Raw genomic sequence first — 19,054 nt, forward strand, 5'->3', positions numbered from 1 at the left:
TTTGCTTCCTGATTTGCTAAACCATTGATATGATTCTCAGTTTTATCTACTGTACTGTTCTTTTTCTATAAATTGTTCTTTATTTCAGTTAGTGTATTCTTTGTTTCTTACTGGATCTTTTTTATGATGCTGAGGTCCTCACTAAGTTCCTTTGGCATCTGTATAAACAGTGTTTTGATCTCTGCATCTGATAGATTGCTTATCGCCATTTCATTTAGTTCCTTTTCTGGAGTTTTGATCTGTTCTTTCATTTGGCCATATTTCTTTTTCTTACCATTTAGGCACCCTCCCTGTGTTTGTTTCTGTGTATTAGGTAGAGACACTGTGACTCCCTATCTTGGCAGTGTGGCTTAATGTGGTAGATGTCCTGTAGGGTCCAATGGCACAGCCTCCCCCATCACCCAGGCTGGTTACTCGAGGTGCACCCTTTGTTTGGGCTGAGTCAGTCCTCCTCTTGTTGAGCCTTGATTGCTGTTGGCAGGTCAATGGGAGGGATTCACCTAGGCCAGTCAGCTGCGAGGACTGGCTCTGACCACTGACCACCAACCTCTGCCATCTGTGGAGGATGAGCTGTCTAGGAGCAGAATGGTGATGCTTCCATGTGGCCCGTAGCTGTCCAGTGGGTGCGCAGGCTCTGGGTCATGGTCAGCCTCCACCTGTGTCTGCTTGGGCTTTCCTGCCTGAGGTATAAAGCACTCTGATATGGTGCTACTTGCACTGGGCTTGGAGATTCCCTGGCAAAGCCAAGCAGTGAATCTAGGCTGGCTGCTGCTAGTGCGGAGCCCAGGGCCACTTAGCAAGAGGTGCAGGGGCTGAGGGTTCAGCGAGGCTGGCTGCTGTTTGTTTTACAGAATTTAGGAAGTTGTGAAGCATGAGCTAGCTATTCGTATGGAAAACCAGCTTGGATGGGCCCATAGATTGGATGGGATGGAGTCTCAGGGGATCTCCAGGGCAGGGCAAACAGTAGTAACCAGGTTGTTAGAGTCTCAGACATGGCACCAGCCTGATGGCTCTGTGGGGTCAGGGTTCAGAAGAGGGACAGTGGCCTCTCTCTGCATTTCTGTCTGGTAGAAAGCAGTCCCCCAGCCTTGGCCTTGATGCCAAACACTTCATTTTCTCCCTTTATGCCACTGGTGCCTTTCGAGCTGCTACCCAGGTGCTGGAGTCTGCATAGGTGAGTCCATGTATGGGTTCTTTAAGAGGAACTGCTTGAGACTATAGAAGTTTCTTCCACCAATTCAACCTCCTCTGGTTTTTGCAGCCAGAAGTTGTGGGGATTTATCTTCTTTGTACTGGAATCCTGGGTTGGGTAATCCTTTGTCGGGGAATCCTTTGTCAGGGCTAGGACTCCTCGCTCCCAAGGTATCTCTCCTGAATTTTTTCCCACCATCCATGGATGTGGGACCAGCCTGTTCCTCATCTCTGCCCCTCCTACCAGTCTGGATGGATGTGATTTCTTTAATTCCATAGTTGTCAGACTTCCATTCAGCTTGATTTCTGATGACTCTGAGTGATGGTTCTGTATTTTGGTTGTAATTTTGACGTGGTCTGTGAGGTGTCGACTCACGTTTACCTGTGCTGTCATCTTGACTGAATGTCGGTCAGGTTTTGTAACGCGTGTTGAGATGGCAGCTGTGGCAGCGCGGCTGGGCGCACACGGGGGGCAACCGACGGGCGTTCCTTCCACACTGACGTTCCTCTCCCTCTCTTTATCCCTCCCTTCCCCTCTCTAAAAATAAGTATAAGTAAAATCCTTTTTCAGAAGAGAATATGTAATCATTGAATCCTCACAATGTCATAGTGGTATTCGTACTTCCATGTCTGTTCTTCAAATTAATTATGTGTCCAGAGTCCCATAACTAGTATGTGGGAAAGCCAGGACTTGAACCCAGGTTACCTAAGGAAAGCTGTCTTCCTTCTTCAGGCTTTCATGGGCGTTCTTCCTTCCCATCTGGATGGCCCTTTGGGAGCATATCCCATCCCTGAAACACAGATCCATTCCTCTAGCTCACCAGCACCAGCACTGGCACCTTTCCCAGGGTGCCAAGGGTGACCTCAGTGACCTGTTTTGTCAATGGGCCAACTCAGGTCTTCTCTGCAGCTTTGTTATAAATTGTTTTACTGGACTCTTACCTAGCACACGAATCACATTCTAAAGTCACAAGGGGATAATCTAGTATTGTCACTTTACACCTGAGAAATCTGAAAATGCCCCTATAGGTTAGTTTACCTGGCTTTATGTTTACATTTCTGTTGGCGTTTAATATTTTCTATGTTTTTTAGTGTTCTGCTGTTCTCAGAATGCTATATCTAAGTGAGGATTTTTCTTTTTATTGAGACTTGTGCTTATTTAAACTGAGGATTCCTTTTCTAAAGACTATTTATTGTAGAGACAGGGAAGGTAGGGAGAAAAACAGGGAGAGAAACATCTACTTGTGAGAGAAACAGCAACTGGTTGACTTTCACATGTGCCTCAGCTGGGGGCAAGGTCTACAGCCCACGCATGTGCCCTGACTGGGAATTGAACTGGCGACTTTTGGCTTTGTGGCATGACGCTCAACATGCTGAGCCATGCTGGCCAGGACAGGAGGATTCTTTTTTTTTAATATATTTTATTAATTATGCCATTACAATTGTTCTAGTTTGCCCCTTCATTCCCCTCCACCCTGCACACCCCTCCCCCACCATTCCCCCCTTTAGTTTATGACCACGTGTCTCAAGTTCTTTAGATTCTATATTTCCCCTACTATTCTTGCCCTCCCCCCATCTGTTTTCTACCTACCATCTATGCTACTTATTTTCTGTACCTTCTCCACCCTTCTCCTTCTCCCACTCCCCTGTTGCTAACCCTCAACGTGATCTTCATTTCTGTGGTTCACTCCTGATCTAGCTGTCCTCTTAGTTTGTTTTTGTTTTAGGTGTGGTTCTTAATAACTGTGAGTTTGCTGTCCTTTCACTGTTCATATTTTTTATCTTCTTTTTCTTAGAGAAGTCCCTTTAACATTTTTCATATAATAAGGGCTTGGTGATGATGAACTTCTTGAATTTGATGAACTTCTTGCATTTTCAGATTTCTCAGGTGTAAAGTGACAATACTAGATTATCCCCTTGTGACTTTAGAATGTGACTCGTATCTGAGAAGCACTTTATCTGTCCTTCCATTCTAAATGAAAGCTTTGCTGGATAGATCAATCTTGGATGTAGGTCTTTGGATTTCATGACTTGGAATACTTCTTTCCAGCCCCTTCTTGCCTGTAAGGTCTCTTTTGAGAAATCAGCTGGCAGTCTGATGAGAACTCCTTTGTAGGTGGCTGTCCCCTTAGCTCTTGCTGCTTGTAGGATTCTCTCCTTCATTTTAATCTTGGCTAATGTAATTATGATGTGCCTTGGTGTGTTTCTTCTTGGGTCCAACTTCTTTGGGACTCTGAGCTTCCTGGATTTCCTGGAAGTCTATTTCCTTTGCCAGAATGGGGAAGTTCTCCTTTATTATTTGTTCAAATAAGTTTTCCACTTGTGGCTGTTCCTCTTCCCCTTCTGGTACCCCTATAATTCAGATGTTGGAACGTTTAAAGATGTCCTGGAGGTTCCTAAGTCTCTCCTCATTTTTTTGAATTCTTGTTTCTTCATATTTTCCTGTTTGGCCATTATTTTCTTCCTTCTAGTTCACTCTCTTGATTTGAGTCCCAATTTCCTCTTCATCACTATTGGTTTCCTGTGCAATTCCCTTCATTTCAATTAGTTTCGCCTTCATATGTTGCTCTAATTTGTGACTAAAATCAACCAGTTCTGTGAGCATCCTGATCACCACTGTTTTGAACTGTGCGTCTGAAAGTTTTGCTATTTCTTCATCACTTAGATTTATCGGCTCTGGGGCTCTGGGTTGTTCTTGCACCATGTTTTGATCTGTTTGTGCCTGTTACATATGAGGAGCGGAGCCGTAGTTGTTCACCAGGGTGGGGCCACCCAGGTCACTGGTTTGTGATGCTGTATGTGGGGGTGGGGTCAGAGAGGGACAATGGCAGTTCCCTTTCCCACTTCCTGCCTCTGGGGCCTGTAGGGTCTGTCTCATTGCTAGCTCCTTCACTGGTTTAACTGTGTGCAAATGTGTGACCTCGATCAGCCCTCAGTGGGTCCACCGCCTTGTACCCTCAGTGGGTCCACCCGCTTGTCCACACCTGGGATCCGCCCATGGCTGCTGGCGTACCTGGGTCACACGCCGGGGTTGGACTGGTGGATCTCTCCTGCCCCGCTCTGCTGCTGGCTCTGCCCCTCTCACTGGTTTGGCTGAAGGGTTTGTTGTCAGACTTCCATGTAGTTCAATTTTCTGTGGTTTGGCTGTGTTTTTGTTGCTAAAACTTTATTGTTTTTAAACTTAGTTGTGCAAGAAGGTGCAGTGCTTCCACCTACACCTCCATCCTGGCGGAAATCCTCTCTTTTTTTTATTTAATCAATTATTTGGAATTCATTTTTTCAAATGTGACTTTTTTTTTCTAGTCCTACCTTCTGAAACTTCAGTTAGCTGCATGTTGAACCTGGTTTTTCCATCTTCCATCAGTCTCTTTGATATTCTCCATCTCTTGCTGCCTTCCACCACATTTCTTCAGATCTTTCTTTGAGTTCAATAGTTTGCTCTTGAGTTGCAGGTAACCTGTTTAACCTATTGACCACATTTTTGCTTCGGGTAACTTCTTTTTCATTTCAGGATGTTCCCGTTCGTTCTTTTCAAATCATTCTGTCTTTTTAAATTATCTTTTTAAAAATGTTTTCTGGCCCTGACGGGTATAGCTCAGTGAATTGAGCGCGGGCCAGTGAAGCAAGGGATCGTTGGTTCAATTCCCAGTCAGGACACATGCCTGGGTTGCAGGCCAGGTCCCCAGTAAGAGACACATGAGAGGCAACTACACATTGATGTTTCTCTCCCATTCTTTCTCCTTCCCTTCGCCTCTCTCTAAAAATAAATAAAATATTTTTAAATGTTTTCTGGTCTTTTGTTTCTCTATTAAACAGTTATTATAGTCTATTTCAGATTGTTTTACTATTTCAATTCTTAGGGACACAATTGCCCTCTCAGTTATGTCTCCTGACTCTTATTTTCTGTGTCTGTTGTATTTTTTATTATGAGCTAGGTTTTTTTTTTCCTTGTGCAGCTGGCCTAGGTCCATTAATTTATTTTGGTTTTAGCTCTAGGAATCCTACACCACATAGAACATCGAGCCCAGGTGCAGTGCACACCTGATGTTTTGGTTTCTCATGCAAGGCTTTTTTTCTCTCCCTTTATAGAAACACAGGCAGAGTTAAGCTTTCTTCCTGATCAGTGGGTGGAGTTTTTCTCTCCATCTTTTCATAAGGACTGTTCTTCAAGGGTCCTGACTTTATTCACAGTCACCATTCTCCCTCACATGGACCTGAAGACCCGTGACCCTGGACATTAAACCCAGTTTCAAGCCCGTGTGTGTTCCCGTCCCCCCACCCTGCAGCCCAGCTTACAGTGATAGCCTTTCTGTTTTCTTTCTGGGTTCACCTTTTTTGTTAGACTAGCAAAGGTTTGAACCTTATTTGGTTGTCAGTTACATTGAATCCACCATTTCGGGTATTTAGAACTGATAGCTTCATTATTAGCTTAGTCTGCCATGTTGCTGGAACCAGAATTCTATGTGTATAGTCATCCCTCAGCACCCATTGGGTACTGGCTTCAGGACCCTCTGGCAGCTGCCAGAATCTGTTGTGTTCAGGTCCCTTACATATATTTGCATATAACCTATGCACACTCTCCTGTATACTTTAAATCATCTCTGTGTTACTTACAATACCTAATGCAGTGTAAATGCTATGTAGTCATACTGTATCGTTTTGGGAATAATGACAAGAAAAAGTCTACGTGTTCAGTGCAGATGTAACCATCATGGGACTAACCACATAGTACATGTCAGGGCCAACATTTCAGTTTTGTTCCCCCAAATATTTGTGATGCCCTGTTAATGGAATCCTTGGATATGGAGCCCATAGATACGAAGGGCTGACTGTGTAACACTGTGCAGTATTTCTTATGCACATTGACTTGAGACCATTGAGATGAAAGAAGTAAGATACACAAGATTATATAGACGTCTTGGTGCTCAAATCATTCTGCCTTACCCTGATGGAGGGGGGTAGGTGTAGGATTTTGTCATTCTTGTTTCTATTTCCCATCCATTCTATTTCAATGTTAAGCCCCTCTAACTTTAAAGTATTAACATTGATTTTTATAAAAGTTAAAGGAATAATAAATGTGAAGACACAGGAATTGGCTCAGTAAATAATTAGCAGATTCGAATATCCATCATGTTTGATTTGAATCACATCCATAGGGTCTTTTGAAAAGTCAGTAAAACGATTTTGAGCCGAGAACTTCCTGTCATTTTTCCCAGTTAGCATTTCCTGTTGTGGCTCCACAAAGGAGCCATCACCTCACAGAGCCTCGGAAAACAGGTTTTCTAACTGGAATAGTAGTACCAGAATTGTTGAATGCTTAGAGATCTTTTCTCCCTGTGTTTCTCCCTCCCTCACCCCCCAAAATACCACAGTCAGTCAAGGGCGTTGTTGCTTCTCCTGTATCCTGACTCCATGGTAGCGCTGATGGCCAGCTGTGCGTTGGCTTATCTTAATGCAGTGGGCATTTTCATCTGTTATGAACTTCATCAGTGAAGTTGGTTGTCTGGTGCCTATCCTGAACATAAGCACCACTTGAGTGATTTAGAGAATACAGAGATTTCATTCTAGACTGTGGTTATCTGTGTTGCCGGCAGGACTTGTATCCTGGTCGGGAGTTTTACAAGGTGCAAGACCTTGTTCTCCCTTTCTCTATGACTGTAAGAAGTCCCAGTCAGTCCTGATTGAGTTAGCATCATTCGTGGATTCTTAAAAGCTTTGGCAGCCCTGGCTGGTGTAGCTCAGTGGATTGAGCGTGGGCCTGTGAACCAGACAATCGCAGTTCAATTCCCAGTCAAGGCACATGTCTGGGTTGCAGGCCGGTTCCCTGCAGGCCAGTTCCCAGCAGAGGACTCACAAAAGGCAACCATACATTGATGTTTCTCTCCCTCTCTCCTTCCCTTCCCCTCTAAAGATAAATAAACAAAATCTTAAAGAAAAAAAAAGCTTCGGTGCTCTCAGCACTGATCCTAGTTCCATTTTTTCCTTGCCTTTTTTAATATTGAATGTTAGACTTATGTTTAATCACTATTGTTAAAATTTCTTCCCACTTTCAGTGTATCAATGTCATATATTATCCTTCAGCAATGTGTTTTTTATAATTATTTCTAAGAATTATACTAAACCATTGATTTTTATTTCTCTAACAACTGAAATTAACCTTTGAACTTTTTATGCGTTTATTTAAAAAATAACATCTTTAGCTTCTTTTTCACACTCTGGCTCAGTTGGTAGGTGTTTGAAATTTATGTGACTGAGTAATGTCAGATTCCATTTTTTAGGTGGAAGATGAGCTCAGTTCTCCAGTGGTAGTGTTCAGGTTTCTGCCGGAACTACCAGGCTCAGGTAGGTGATTCTAAAAAGAGAGATGTGTGTGTGTGTGTAAGGGCCTGGAATTTTAAAGTACTTCAGGTGAAATACATAGTCCAAAATATCTTGATTGCTAAAATCTCAAGTCATTGTTTCAGAAATTATTTAATAATTTTCACAAAAACTCCAGACCTAAATGCCTTAGCATTTTCTTGAAAATTTCCTCTGTTAAACTAGTGGTTTCCACATTCTGGCCCCTGCACTGGTACTGCCCCTTACTGGATATTTTGACTTAGTAGGTTGGATCCAGGAGTCTCTACTTTTTAAGACTGTCCCAAGTGCCACCAGCCTGACCCAGCACCCTGTTACATTTTTCACCTGGGTGGCCACGGTCCCCTCTGAACTGATCAATCAGTTTCCGTACGTCCCGCACTCTGCGTTCCGGGCCGTTCTCTACATGGCAGGCAGAACGAGCATTATAAGTGGAAGTCACATTGTGTCACTTTCCGGAACTCCCTGTTTCAGTTGAATAAGGTCCAGGCTCTATACCAGGCCTTGTAAGGCCTGCAGCTCTAGTTTTTGCCTTCCTCTCTGGCTTCCTCTTGGGCCACTTTCCTCGTGCTCACTGGAGTAAGGCCTTTGCAATCGCTGTTTCCTGTGCCTCTGACGCATTTCCCCTGGCTCTTCCGGCTGGCTTCCCCCCACCGTCCAGGTCTCCCTGGGGTCCGCGTCTGCAGAGAGGCCTTTCCCCTCTGTCCCGTCTGAAGGGACCCCTGCTATGGCAGAGACGCCTCTTTCATGGCACTCACAGCAGCGTGAGTGATTTCGTTGTTTTCTGTATGATCTGTTTCCTCGAGTGCAGTAAAGTGTAAACTCCAAGATGACAAAAACCTTACCGGCCTCATGTCCCTCGGGCCTGACGCAGCTCCTGACACAAGTAGGCACCAGACCGTTTGATGAGCAGAGGGTAATTCTGTCGTGACTTACTTTGCACAGTGCTCAGTCGATAACCTGCAATGTTACACAGTGTGATTTCCTTTTGAAATTCCTTGAAAAAACATTTCAAATGAAATTAAGAATTTGTGTGAATAAATTCAAGGTTTATATTTGTCATGAAAAAGTACATTTGATTTAGTAAGACGCATTTATTTTTAAATTGTGTTTTAAAAACCATAAAATGTGCCCCTTTAGCCGTCGTGTGTACAGTTTGGCGGCCTTCAATGTGTCCCCATCGCTGTGCAGCAGCTGTCCCGGACTCTTCCATCTGCAGAACCGACACCCCGCACCCACCAAACAACTGCTCCCCTTTTCTTCCTCTCCCCAGCCCCTGGCAGCCATGTTCTACTTTCTGTTTCTATAAATTTGACTTTTTTAGGTATTTTATAATAGCAGAGGCATGCGGTACTTGTTCTTTTGTAACCGGCTTATTTCACTTAGAATAATTTCCTCAATGTTCATCTATTTTAAGCATGTGACAGAATTTCTAGGCTAAATAATAGTTCATTTTCTGTTTATACTGCATTTTGTATATCCATTCATGTAAGGTATACATTCGATTTCTGTAATATTTGAGACTTTCGGGGGGCAGTTATTATTAGGAGCTACATGAAATGGGTCTGGAGGGGCACATGTTTTAGCTCCCTGCATTTCTGGGAGGCAAATTCCCTTTTTCTGTTTTGGTGTCAGATCCAGTGCTTAATGCTGTCCCAGCGCCCAACACGGCACCGTCCGCAGTGAGCCGGGAGAGGCACTCGTGTGACGCCCTGAATCGCTGGGTGAGAGTGGCAGTCCTGCGCCTGCTTCTGTTTCCCAGGGGGTGGGGAGAGCCCGTGGTCACGTCTGGGAAATCGGGCCCGTGGGAGGGAGCCCCCTGAAGGCGCTGGGCTTCGTTCTGGGGTTTCCTGGTCAGGTCACCGCCTCTCTTACTGTGTGACTTCTGGCACGTCTTCCCAGCAGACTTCCCTCCGTTTCCTCGTGTGACCATTTCTTTTCTTTCAAACTTGCACCATGTGGACTGCAGTGCAGCTGCTTTGGGGTTCTGGTGAGGGTCCGCAGTGATAGCAGAAGCACGTAAGCCAGAGGCCACTGAACACCCCTGGCAGCCGGGCAATATGAATCAAAGGCATTGTGCTCTGGCTGCCTTTCGACACTGAAATTGTACCTCCAGGAGTTTTAGTCTAAAGAATGTTGTAAACAATGTAAGGATGCTTAGCAAAGCAGTATCAGTCGTGGCCAAATATTGGACATGTCCAGCCCAGGGAGTTTTGTGTTATAGTCCATCCACACAATGACGTGCAGAAGAGCCAGGTTAAGCCATGTAGCTGGTGTTATGAAAGAAAGGAGGTGGCCGTAAGGTATTTGAAAAACGTGCAGGTCAGTAGGCAGGGTGTAGAATATCCTGTTTTTGACAACAGAGCGCACACACACACACCGCTCACACAGGAGGACGGGGTGGGTGTGTACCACGTGGCAACCGGGGGTGTTTCTCAGCACTGTATCGTGGATGATTTTTATTTTATTCTTTTGGTTATCCTTTATTTCCTAGATTTTTTCTGAAGTGAACTTAGATTTTTTTTTAAAGTTAAGAATAGGTGTAAAGCCCTGACCAGGATGGCTCTGTTGGTTGGTTGTTATTACACAAAGCAAAAGGTCACCAGTTCGATTCCTGGTCAGGGCACATGCCTGGGTTGCAGGTTCAGCACTGGTCAGTGTTTCTCTCCCTCATTGATGTTTCTCTCCCTCTTGCCCTTTCTCCTCCTCTCTCTAAAAATAAGTAAATAAAGTCTAAAGATTTTATTTACTTATTTACTTATTTCTAGGGAAGGAGAAGGGAGAGAGAAAGGGAGGACGGGAAACAGTGAACAGTGCTGAACCTGCAACCCAGTCATGTGCCCTGACTGGGAATCAAACTAGCAACCCTTTGGTTCATAGGCTGGCACTCAATCCAGTGCAGAGCAGTAAATAAAATCTTGAAAAAAATACATATAAAATGTACTATTTGTAAAAGGAGTTGCCATAGTATTCAGAGAAAAATCAAAAGATTAAAGGAAATTAACCTCCCAGGAGCCTCTTGGGTCTTGGCTGAGTAGGCCAGGGTCAGTCTAAAGACACTTGATTCTCTCCTTGCAAGAGTATGTTCTTCTACACTTTTCTCTGCAGCTGGGAGAACAGCTGAAACAGCTGGTGCCTGAAAGTGGCCTCACCATCATAGATCTGGAAGTGGAGGGCGTGTGCTTGAAGTTCAGCCCTTTGATGACAGCAGCAGGTAACTCGTCTCCGCAGGTTGGAGCCACTTTTGTTCTAGGAAGCAGCAGTGACACACCTGTGAATTCCAGGCAGTGGGTTAGTTAGCTTTGCCCTGTGACAGTCTGTTTTCTTTTAAGAGGCTGCTTCTTTTGGGTTAAATGTAGGTAGATTAGCCTTCCAGTGTAATTTCACAGAAATAGAGACTTCTGAAGTCACTTGAATATATACTCAATATACAAAAAGCCTGTGTTTTGATGTCTTGTGACCCTTTTCTGTTCAGTGGTTCTCAGTTCAAGCTGCGTCTCTGCCACAGAAATTCTGATTTACTTGGTCTAGAGTAAATCAGGCATCTTATTTTTAAAAGTTCCCTTGGTGATGTGAATGGGACAGCAAAGGTTGAGAACCACTGTTTCAGTCATTTAAGAAAGGAGTCTAGCTAAAAGTACATGGACTTGATTGACAGAAAGTCCTGGGTATTTGGCGCCCCCTCAACCACTTCATACCCGTGGGGACCTTGAGCAAGTTTCTTACCTCCAGACCTGTTCCCCGCTACCTCATGGTAAGGGTACAGAGATTCAAATGAGATCGTGTATTCAATATATAAAAAGCCTGAAATAGTGCTTAGCATGTTGTAGTAGACAGTTAAAAATAGGTTTAAAGCCCTGGCCGGTGTGGCTCAGCTGGTTGGAGCATCATCCTGTAACCAAAGGGCTGTGGGTTCGATCCCCAGTTTGGGCTCGGATGATCCCGGAACCCAGCACATGTGACCCCAGTCCAGACACATGTGGGAGGTGACCAGTCAGTCTTGTCTCACATCGATGTTTCTCTCACTCCCTTCCTTGCTCTCTAAAAGCAATGAAAAAAAATGTCCTCAGGTAAGGATTTAAAAAAAAAAAAAGCTGAAGAAAGATATATTAAAATTTTTATGCTTTTTGTGTTTGAAATGATTTAAATATTTTCAGAAAATGTTTGGTAGCTTTTATGAGATATTTCCAACATTTTGGGAAAGATATTTTCTCAAAGACATCAAAGGAGGGAAGTGTAGGCAATTGTCTGCAAAGAAAAGCTGTCATGAAGGTGGCTGGCGGCCTTGGGGTTCTCTAGGAGTCTCTGCTTTGCTCTGTGGGGTCCTTATGCCAAGCCCCAGAGGTTTGGTCTATAAAACTGGACAAACAAGTTGAGGACACTGAGGCAGCAAGAACTGAGGCTTTGTGAGAGCCCATGCGGCGTTCGCGTCGAGGGACGCGGGGGAGCAGTGGTGGTGACATGTCTGGGCTCCCTGAAGCCTCTCAGGCTCTGAGCTTCAGGCGTGACTTAGTTCCGTCCTGTCATCACCCTGCCTTTCCTGCCTCCCCACCTCCCTGCCACCAACACGCCAAAGTCCTTTTCTTTCCAGGATGTCAACGTGCAGAAAGAACTGCACAGTTGCCTCTTCATTCTTAACTTGCGACAGGATGTTCATAACATGACTTAAGCAGAATCTTTCTGTGGGAAGAATCCGATTTCCACATTACAGTTGCATTGTGTATTAAATTGGAGGGGCTAATTCTGTCTTTGTATGAAAAAAACTCTACACCTGGAGGAGCTGGTTACACACACACACACACACACACACACACGCATTTTTAAATTAAATATACTGGGGTGACATTGGTCTGTATGGTCATATAGATTTCAAGCGTACATTTCTACGATACATGATCTGTACGTTGCATCGTGTGCCCACCACCCAAAGTCAGATCATCTGTCACCATATATTTTGCTCCCTCTTTAGTGGGTTTTTTTCTTCCTCATCTGCAGCTAATCGATGTTCCTAGAGCTGTAGGCCTTTCTGGTAGAGGAAATGGGAGTCCTGCCCTCTCTTTGTTAGCCACTCCTTAACCATTTCTCTAACGTGCTGTGAATGTTTTTAGCTTTAAGAACTCGGGGAGATGACATGGATCAGCTTGTAGCCTGCATACAAAGCCGGCTGCCTGTCCTGACCTGTACACTGCAGCTGCGGGAGGAGTTCAAGCAGGCAGTGGCCGGAACAGCGGGCCTCTTGTATGTTGATGATCCTAACTGGCCTGGAATAGGGGTTGTCAGGTATGCTTTTGGCTTGCTCCTGATGTTAATTTCTCTTTGCCGTATAAACACTGTAGTGTGTGGTTTCTGAACCAATTTAACAATCTCAGATGAATGTGTGTAGTCACAGTACACACGTGTACTGAAAATTCATCTAGATGTTCTGGGCACTTACAAAAGCAGTGGAGCAGGCGACGGGGCCACCGCTGCCCTCAGTAGCAGTTGCTGTTTGTGCTTTCTGTGCCAGCCCACAAGTTACTAGGACAAGATGTATTCAGGCACACACCTCATAGGTGTTTCCTGTGCGTGGCGTGTGAAAATAAGAACCTGGTTCCCTAGCAGAGCACATGCCTGTGTCCTTGTGGCTGCTTTCCACCTCCTTCCAGGAGGAGGGACAGCTCTTTTTTTATGATGAGACTTCCAGACCTTGCCCTCACTCTCCAAATTTCATGGACCTATAGGTTTGGCCTTTCCTTGAGATATTCTTGAAAGTTTGTGATTTTGAAACCACAAAGGAGTGGCTCCTTTGCCCGTTTGTCTCATCCCACATCCTTGCTAACCTCTCAGAGCTTATATTCCCCTGTAATCCTGTGTCTGAAGAGACATTTGACATTCTAGATTTAAATATTGTTGTTTGATGTTGTTTATAGGTACGAACATGCTAATGATGATAAGAACAGTTTGAAATTAGATCCAGAAGGGGAAAAAATTCATGCTGGACTCCTGAAAAAGTTAAATGAACTGGAATCTGACCTTACATTTAAAATTGGTAACTACATCTTTTATAAGTCAACTGTGAACTTTGCCAGGACACGTCTGATTTGCTTGAGAGAAAGTGGGCTCTGAGGAAACGTTGGTTTCGTTCTTGTTGGGAACTGAGGTGGCTCCTTTCCCGCTGCAGCCTCCCTGGGCTTCCTTTCTCCTTAGAACCTTTCTCCTTCCTCACTCCATAGGGAAACTCCGTCGCACGTGGTCGTGCTGTTACACAGAAAAGCAGGCCTATGTCTGGCTCATGACAGCTATCCAGCTGGGTGTGCTGTTTGTTCCCACAGGCCCTGAGTATAAAAGTATGAAGAGCTGTATTTACATTGGCATGGGGAGTGACGACACAGATGTTTCTGAACTCGTGGAGACCATTGCAGTCACAGCCCGAGAAATTGAGGAAAACTCAAGGGTCTGTAAGACTAATGAGCATCTTGTTCCTTTTTTGGGTTTTGCCTGGGCAACTAACTAGAGTCACAGAGGAATGTGCTACCCTCAGAAACGTCTGTTCATTGGTTCATTCCCCCAAAATTGTTACATCTTGCCAGGCATCAGGAATGCCAATTGGATTTGACATGGTCCCTTCCCTCAGGGAACTCATAAGCCAGTTGGGAGAAGAGATGCATATGACTGGGTGAGGTGGTAAATGCCATGGGGTAGAAGTGAGGGGTAGCTGAGCATTCAGGAAGATGTGAATACTCAGTAGCTACTGAGTATTCACTCTGCCTGACAGGGTCAGGGAAGACTTCCTGGTTGCGGCTGGGTCCTGAGTCTGAATGAGACATGTTTCTGGTAATGGGACTTCCCACCAGTAACAGACGTGCTCCTATGGCCAGTTGGCATGGAGGAGTAGACTGTGAGGCTTAAAGTTGCTTCTCCAAACCAGAGATTTGAGGCATTAGACATCACTCAAAAGGAGAGACAAGGGACCAAAGCAAGAATGATCTGAAAGGAGACAAACACGTATTACATGTTTCAGTTTTGGGAGGGATGGGCAAGAGAAGGAAGTTTGAAATGAGGCTGAGAACCAGCTTGATTCCTTCTTGGGTGGACTTCTCGACGCTTCTTCCAAGCCTGATCGTATCACTTCTGACTCCACACCCACGAAGGTGGAGCTGCATGTCTGTTTTTTCTACCGATCTGACATTCAGACCATAGGGACAGTTACTTCTCTGTGCCTTGGCTAATGAGGCTGGTCCTCAAGGTATGTCTGCCTAGGGTTCCTTGAGCATTTTATTTTATCCTTTTATTTGATTTTCTATTTTACTTTTACACTGGCAACTTAAAGTATAAAATTGGTTACTGATAGACTTTCAAAAAATGTCCTCAGTGCTATGTTAATAGTTCTAGGCCCCAAGCGATAAGTTTAGACAAGTGATGCTTTTCTTGGTCTTAACACAGCTTCTGGAAAACATGACAGAAGTGGTTCGGAAAGGAATTCAGGAAGCTCAAGTTCAACTGCAGAAGGCCAATGAGGAGCGCCTTCTGGAAGAGGTGAGCCTGCAGAGGGGCTCAGGCTGGGGGCCAGACTGGACAGGGTGATGTTGAGCAATGTTGTGTTTTGCAGGGGGTGTTACGCCAGATCCCTGTCGTAGGGTCCGTGCTGAATTGGTTTTCTCCAGTCCAGCCTTCACAGAAGGGAAGAACTTTTAACCTAACAGCAGGTAGGACTCACAGCCTCCTCCCAGACTCATGTACCTTGAGAGTTTTGACCAAATGCGCTGGGATCCCACACTCAGATTGAAAAGCCTCGTGTACGTCCCATGCTTTATCCTGGGTACCGTGCCAGGAATCTGTGCCTGTGACTGGCTCATCTTCCCTCTCCTGCCCCGCCTGCTGAGATGGCACGGAAGCAGAGACACATTGCCCACCGCAGACTTCCCTGGAATCCAAAGAGAACATGTTCACTCAGCTGTTCAGACCCTCAAGACTGGGCATTTTGCTTCAGTGTTAATATTGCAGTCCTCATTCGTGTTTCGCCCAGCGAAGGGCTGCCATTGAAAGGGACAGTTGAAAGACTGGTCTATAGAACTGGCAGTTGAATTTCAAACTAGGCAACCAGCAAGAATTACAAGTTGCTGGGGTTTGGGGAAGATAATATCCAACTATAGGACTTCCCCTTTCTTGTTCTGGCAGGAGCCCCTTCCTCTGTCCCTTCCCCAGGAAATGATGTCTCCACTGTCATATGACAACCAGAGATAATCTAATTTTGAGCCTACCACGCCTCAGCCTTTAGCAGAGGCATCCATTAAAAGTACGGTTGCTAAAGCACTCGGAGGGGGAAGCTAGGGTCTTTCCCACGTGGGCCTGGCTCTCCAGGCATGCTGAGGCCAGCCACACTGCAGGCTGAGTGTTTTCACATGTACACAGGATACCTGGGGAGGCAAGGATGAAACATACCAGCAGGGCCGGGACTCATAAACAGCCGTGAGATGGCTTTCTCCAGTTCCTGGCATGTTTCAGGGGCTCCTAAGGCTCCACTAGTCTATGCAAGGCTGCGTGGCCAGAGGAAGCTCAACAGGGAACAAGGCTGAGTGGGAGCATCTCCCAAGGCAACCCGTGCCAGGATTTCCAACCGCCCCTCTACTCCTTTTCCTGGCAGGCTCTCTGGAATCCACAGAACACACTTACGTCTACAAAGTACAAGGTACAGGAGTAACACCACCGCAGACCCCCTCAGGCACTCGCACTAAACAGAGACTTCCAGGTACATCTGCATGTTTGAGTTCATTAACACTAAAGAAAATGGGTGGTATTTCTCTTGGGAAAATAGACCTTTTTGCATCATGTAATGGTATTTCCATTTGGTATTACTTGCATCCCTTTGTTTTCCTGGTTGTTTAACCCAAAGTCCTATTTATCTTCGATTAATACCAGCTGTCTCTTTAAATAACCATTCCAGTAGCCTTGGGCTTTAGCCATGGGGGAATACCTCCACTGCATTCCCAAGGGGGGAGGTAGGGTCTCCAGAGCTCGCATCATATTTAACCTGGTGTTTACGCTCCTGAGTTTTTCACTATTAAGGCGACCTCAAAAGTTCCCCGCCTTGGGAGCATGTCAGTCTCCTATCAGCTGTCTTTTCTTGCCTCATCACTTAAATGCTTCAGAGCCAGTAATTCCGGGGATTTCCGCAGAACGGTTGGAATGTGTTGCTGGGAGAGCTCCATTGCAGAAGTGTCCTTTACCGCGCTTCAGTGCTGTACCTCCCATCTTTCTCTAGGCCAGAAGCCTTTTAAAAGGTCTCTCAGAAGTTCAGATGCTCTAAGTGAGACAAGCTCAGTCAGTCACACTGAAGACTTAGAAAAAGTGGAGCATCTGTCTGGTGGGCCGGAACAACGGGCCCTGGAGGCTCACAGCCCCGAGCAACACCCAGGGGCTCCTACCCCTCAGGAAGCCAAGCGGACTGGAGACTCCCAGAACAGGGTCCAGGGCCCAGAAGATGACCGCCCACAGGTAGAAGAACCCGAAAGCTTAAGATAAAACTCAGTGTTTGGTTTGAGAGTGTATTGAATATTTTGTCAAGAAAGATGAAGTTATACTGAAAATGTGAACTGTGCCACATGCTAATACAAGAGAAATTACTGTTATTTGTGCTTAGGTGGGATTTTTGCACAAGTATGTGCCTGAAAGCCAGGCTTCCTAGGAGGGGTAATTGACTTGTCTAATTTTATGGGTATAGAGATCAGCTGTTGTTTCTGTCACCCCAACTGTAGTAATACATTTTATCCCCAAGTTACTATAAACACTTTTTATTCACAAAGAACACTCAGAATGTCAAGTGCCTGCCACTTGAAACACCTGCTCTTACCTTTGTAAGCATAAGTTATTAGGTTGCACATAACTTCTTGGTAAGACAGTTTTCTTTAGACCTCTGCAGGTTCTGTTGAACTGCTGCAGAGGACAGACAGCTTTTGCCACTTGCATTAGTTGGTGATTACTTTGATCGGGTTGCAGTACACAACTGGATCGTGTTGGCTTGAAGGAGAATGGGTCTGTTTCAGTGGGACTGTAAACAAGAGTGTCAGAGAAGCCCTCTCCTGCCACCCCCACCTGCTGCTCTCCCCGGCGATGGAAGGACTGTGTCCGTGCGAGTTGCAGCAGGCTGTCGAGCAAGTTAGGTGGGGCAGTGCTTGTCTGGCCTTCCTCTGCCACGGATCCATTTCTCCCTTTATATACTATTTGTAAACAAATTAAAGGATTCATCTATTAGGAGTAACTGCAAAGACTCTTCTTGACCATATATATGTATATTTTTAAATACTGGTAAAGCTTTTAAATTGGCACAAAAGAACAGACTGTGCTCATTTCTGTGTTTCATATCTGAAAACCCAATAGATGCTTCTCTTAAGAGCCTAATAGTAAATATGCTATGTAGCACCCAGTTAAATTTAAATCCTAAAATAAGTCTGTGACTTGTTTCACATGGGAGCTTCTGTAGCTTCTGTTCCACTAGCAGCTCACCCCTTTGGGGCCAGCTCAGAAACAAGAACCTGAGAAGTTCCCAGGTTACCTTTCCCAGGCTGATCAAGCCAGACTCCTGCTAAAATAACTGAAGGTTAGCTCTTAATGACTGCCCATGTCCACTGTTCTGGAAGCACGGCACCCCTCCATTTACCCTAGGTGATGGCCCTGTGCCTCTAGTCCAGCAGCCAGCCTGGAGAAACCTCTAGGCGGTGGGAATCCACACTGGGTTTGTGGACTGTAGTATTGGAAGCCTTAGTTATACCACAGCAGGCCTATAATTACATTCTGATTTAATGTGATTTCTGACATTTGGTACTTGTCAAAATGCAATTTTCCTTTCTTTTTTTGGGGGGGTGCAAATGATCGAAGTCTTCCCTGTTTATTTGGTGCAATGAAATATAGCAGATAAAATGGGGGAAGGGGAAATTATCACCTTTAACAAGATTAATTTTTAGACATTTTTATATATATTCGGAATTGTTAAGTTGGTTTTGCTGAAACAGAATTTCACCCTTGAGATACTATTTCAATGTTGGTTTCAATAAAGGTTCTTCAAATTGTTACCAGTGAGTTCAGTTCATAAATCTTACTATTAATTGGGCATAGTGAATTCTTTTAGGTTAGATAGCAACTTCAGAAAGATTTCAAGTAAAATTTGCAAAGAATCACAATTTGGGCATTTATCAGTGGTTTCATATAACACTCAGATTAAATTTAGTCTCAGGGGAAGTTATTACTGCAAAACAGTGAGATCAAACCCTGTTTGTCTTTCCAAACTTTTCATCTCATTCATCTAGAAATGTATTTACAGCAGTTTTGGATTTGATGCTTCTAAAATATTTTGGGGTGCTAAAATACCCTCTGTGAAATGTATAAATTCTCACTGAACTTTATTTTAAATATTAGTTTTAAAGCAAATTCCATTACAATTTTCTTTATTCACTAGTTTTATAGAATTGGAAATACTTACCTAAGTAACTGAAATAGCTGTCACAGAATAGTGAGGCAGGTGGCTTCTCCT

The 19,054-nt window shown here is 44.7% G+C and overlaps 1 protein-coding gene across 3 annotated transcripts in view; it reads left to right on the top strand.

The window, feature by feature from the left end:
* Positions 1 to 18,596, top strand: part of PDXDC1 (pyridoxal dependent decarboxylase domain containing 1) — a 52,388-nt gene extending 33,792 nt beyond the window's left edge. For all 3 annotated transcript variants that reach the window (XM_037141215.2, XM_037141216.2, XM_053672126.1), the window contains 10 exons: positions 7,470 to 7,533; positions 9,184 to 9,272; positions 10,657 to 10,762; positions 12,657 to 12,828; positions 13,458 to 13,576; positions 13,860 to 13,981; positions 14,971 to 15,063; positions 15,137 to 15,233; positions 16,172 to 16,276; positions 16,790 to 18,596. In XM_037141215.2, the coding sequence (XP_036997110.2) occupies positions 7,470 to 7,533; positions 9,184 to 9,272; positions 10,657 to 10,762; positions 12,657 to 12,828; positions 13,458 to 13,576; positions 13,860 to 13,981; positions 14,971 to 15,063; positions 15,137 to 15,233; positions 16,172 to 16,276; positions 16,790 to 17,049 (1,227 nt within the window). In that variant the 3' untranslated portion in view covers positions 17,050 to 18,596. The remainder of the gene's footprint in view (positions 1 to 7,469; positions 7,534 to 9,183; positions 9,273 to 10,656; positions 10,763 to 12,656; positions 12,829 to 13,457; positions 13,577 to 13,859; positions 13,982 to 14,970; positions 15,064 to 15,136; positions 15,234 to 16,171; positions 16,277 to 16,789) is intronic.
* The last annotated feature ends 458 nt before the right edge of the window (positions 18,597 to 19,054 follow it).

The sequence above is a fragment of the Artibeus jamaicensis genome, unplaced genomic scaffold (assembly GCF_021234435.1).
Source record: "Artibeus jamaicensis isolate MK-2021 breed Jamaican fruit bat unplaced genomic scaffold, CSHL_Jam_final contig_729, whole genome shotgun sequence".
Classification (NCBI taxonomy): domain Eukaryota; kingdom Metazoa; phylum Chordata; class Mammalia; order Chiroptera; family Phyllostomidae; genus Artibeus; species Artibeus jamaicensis.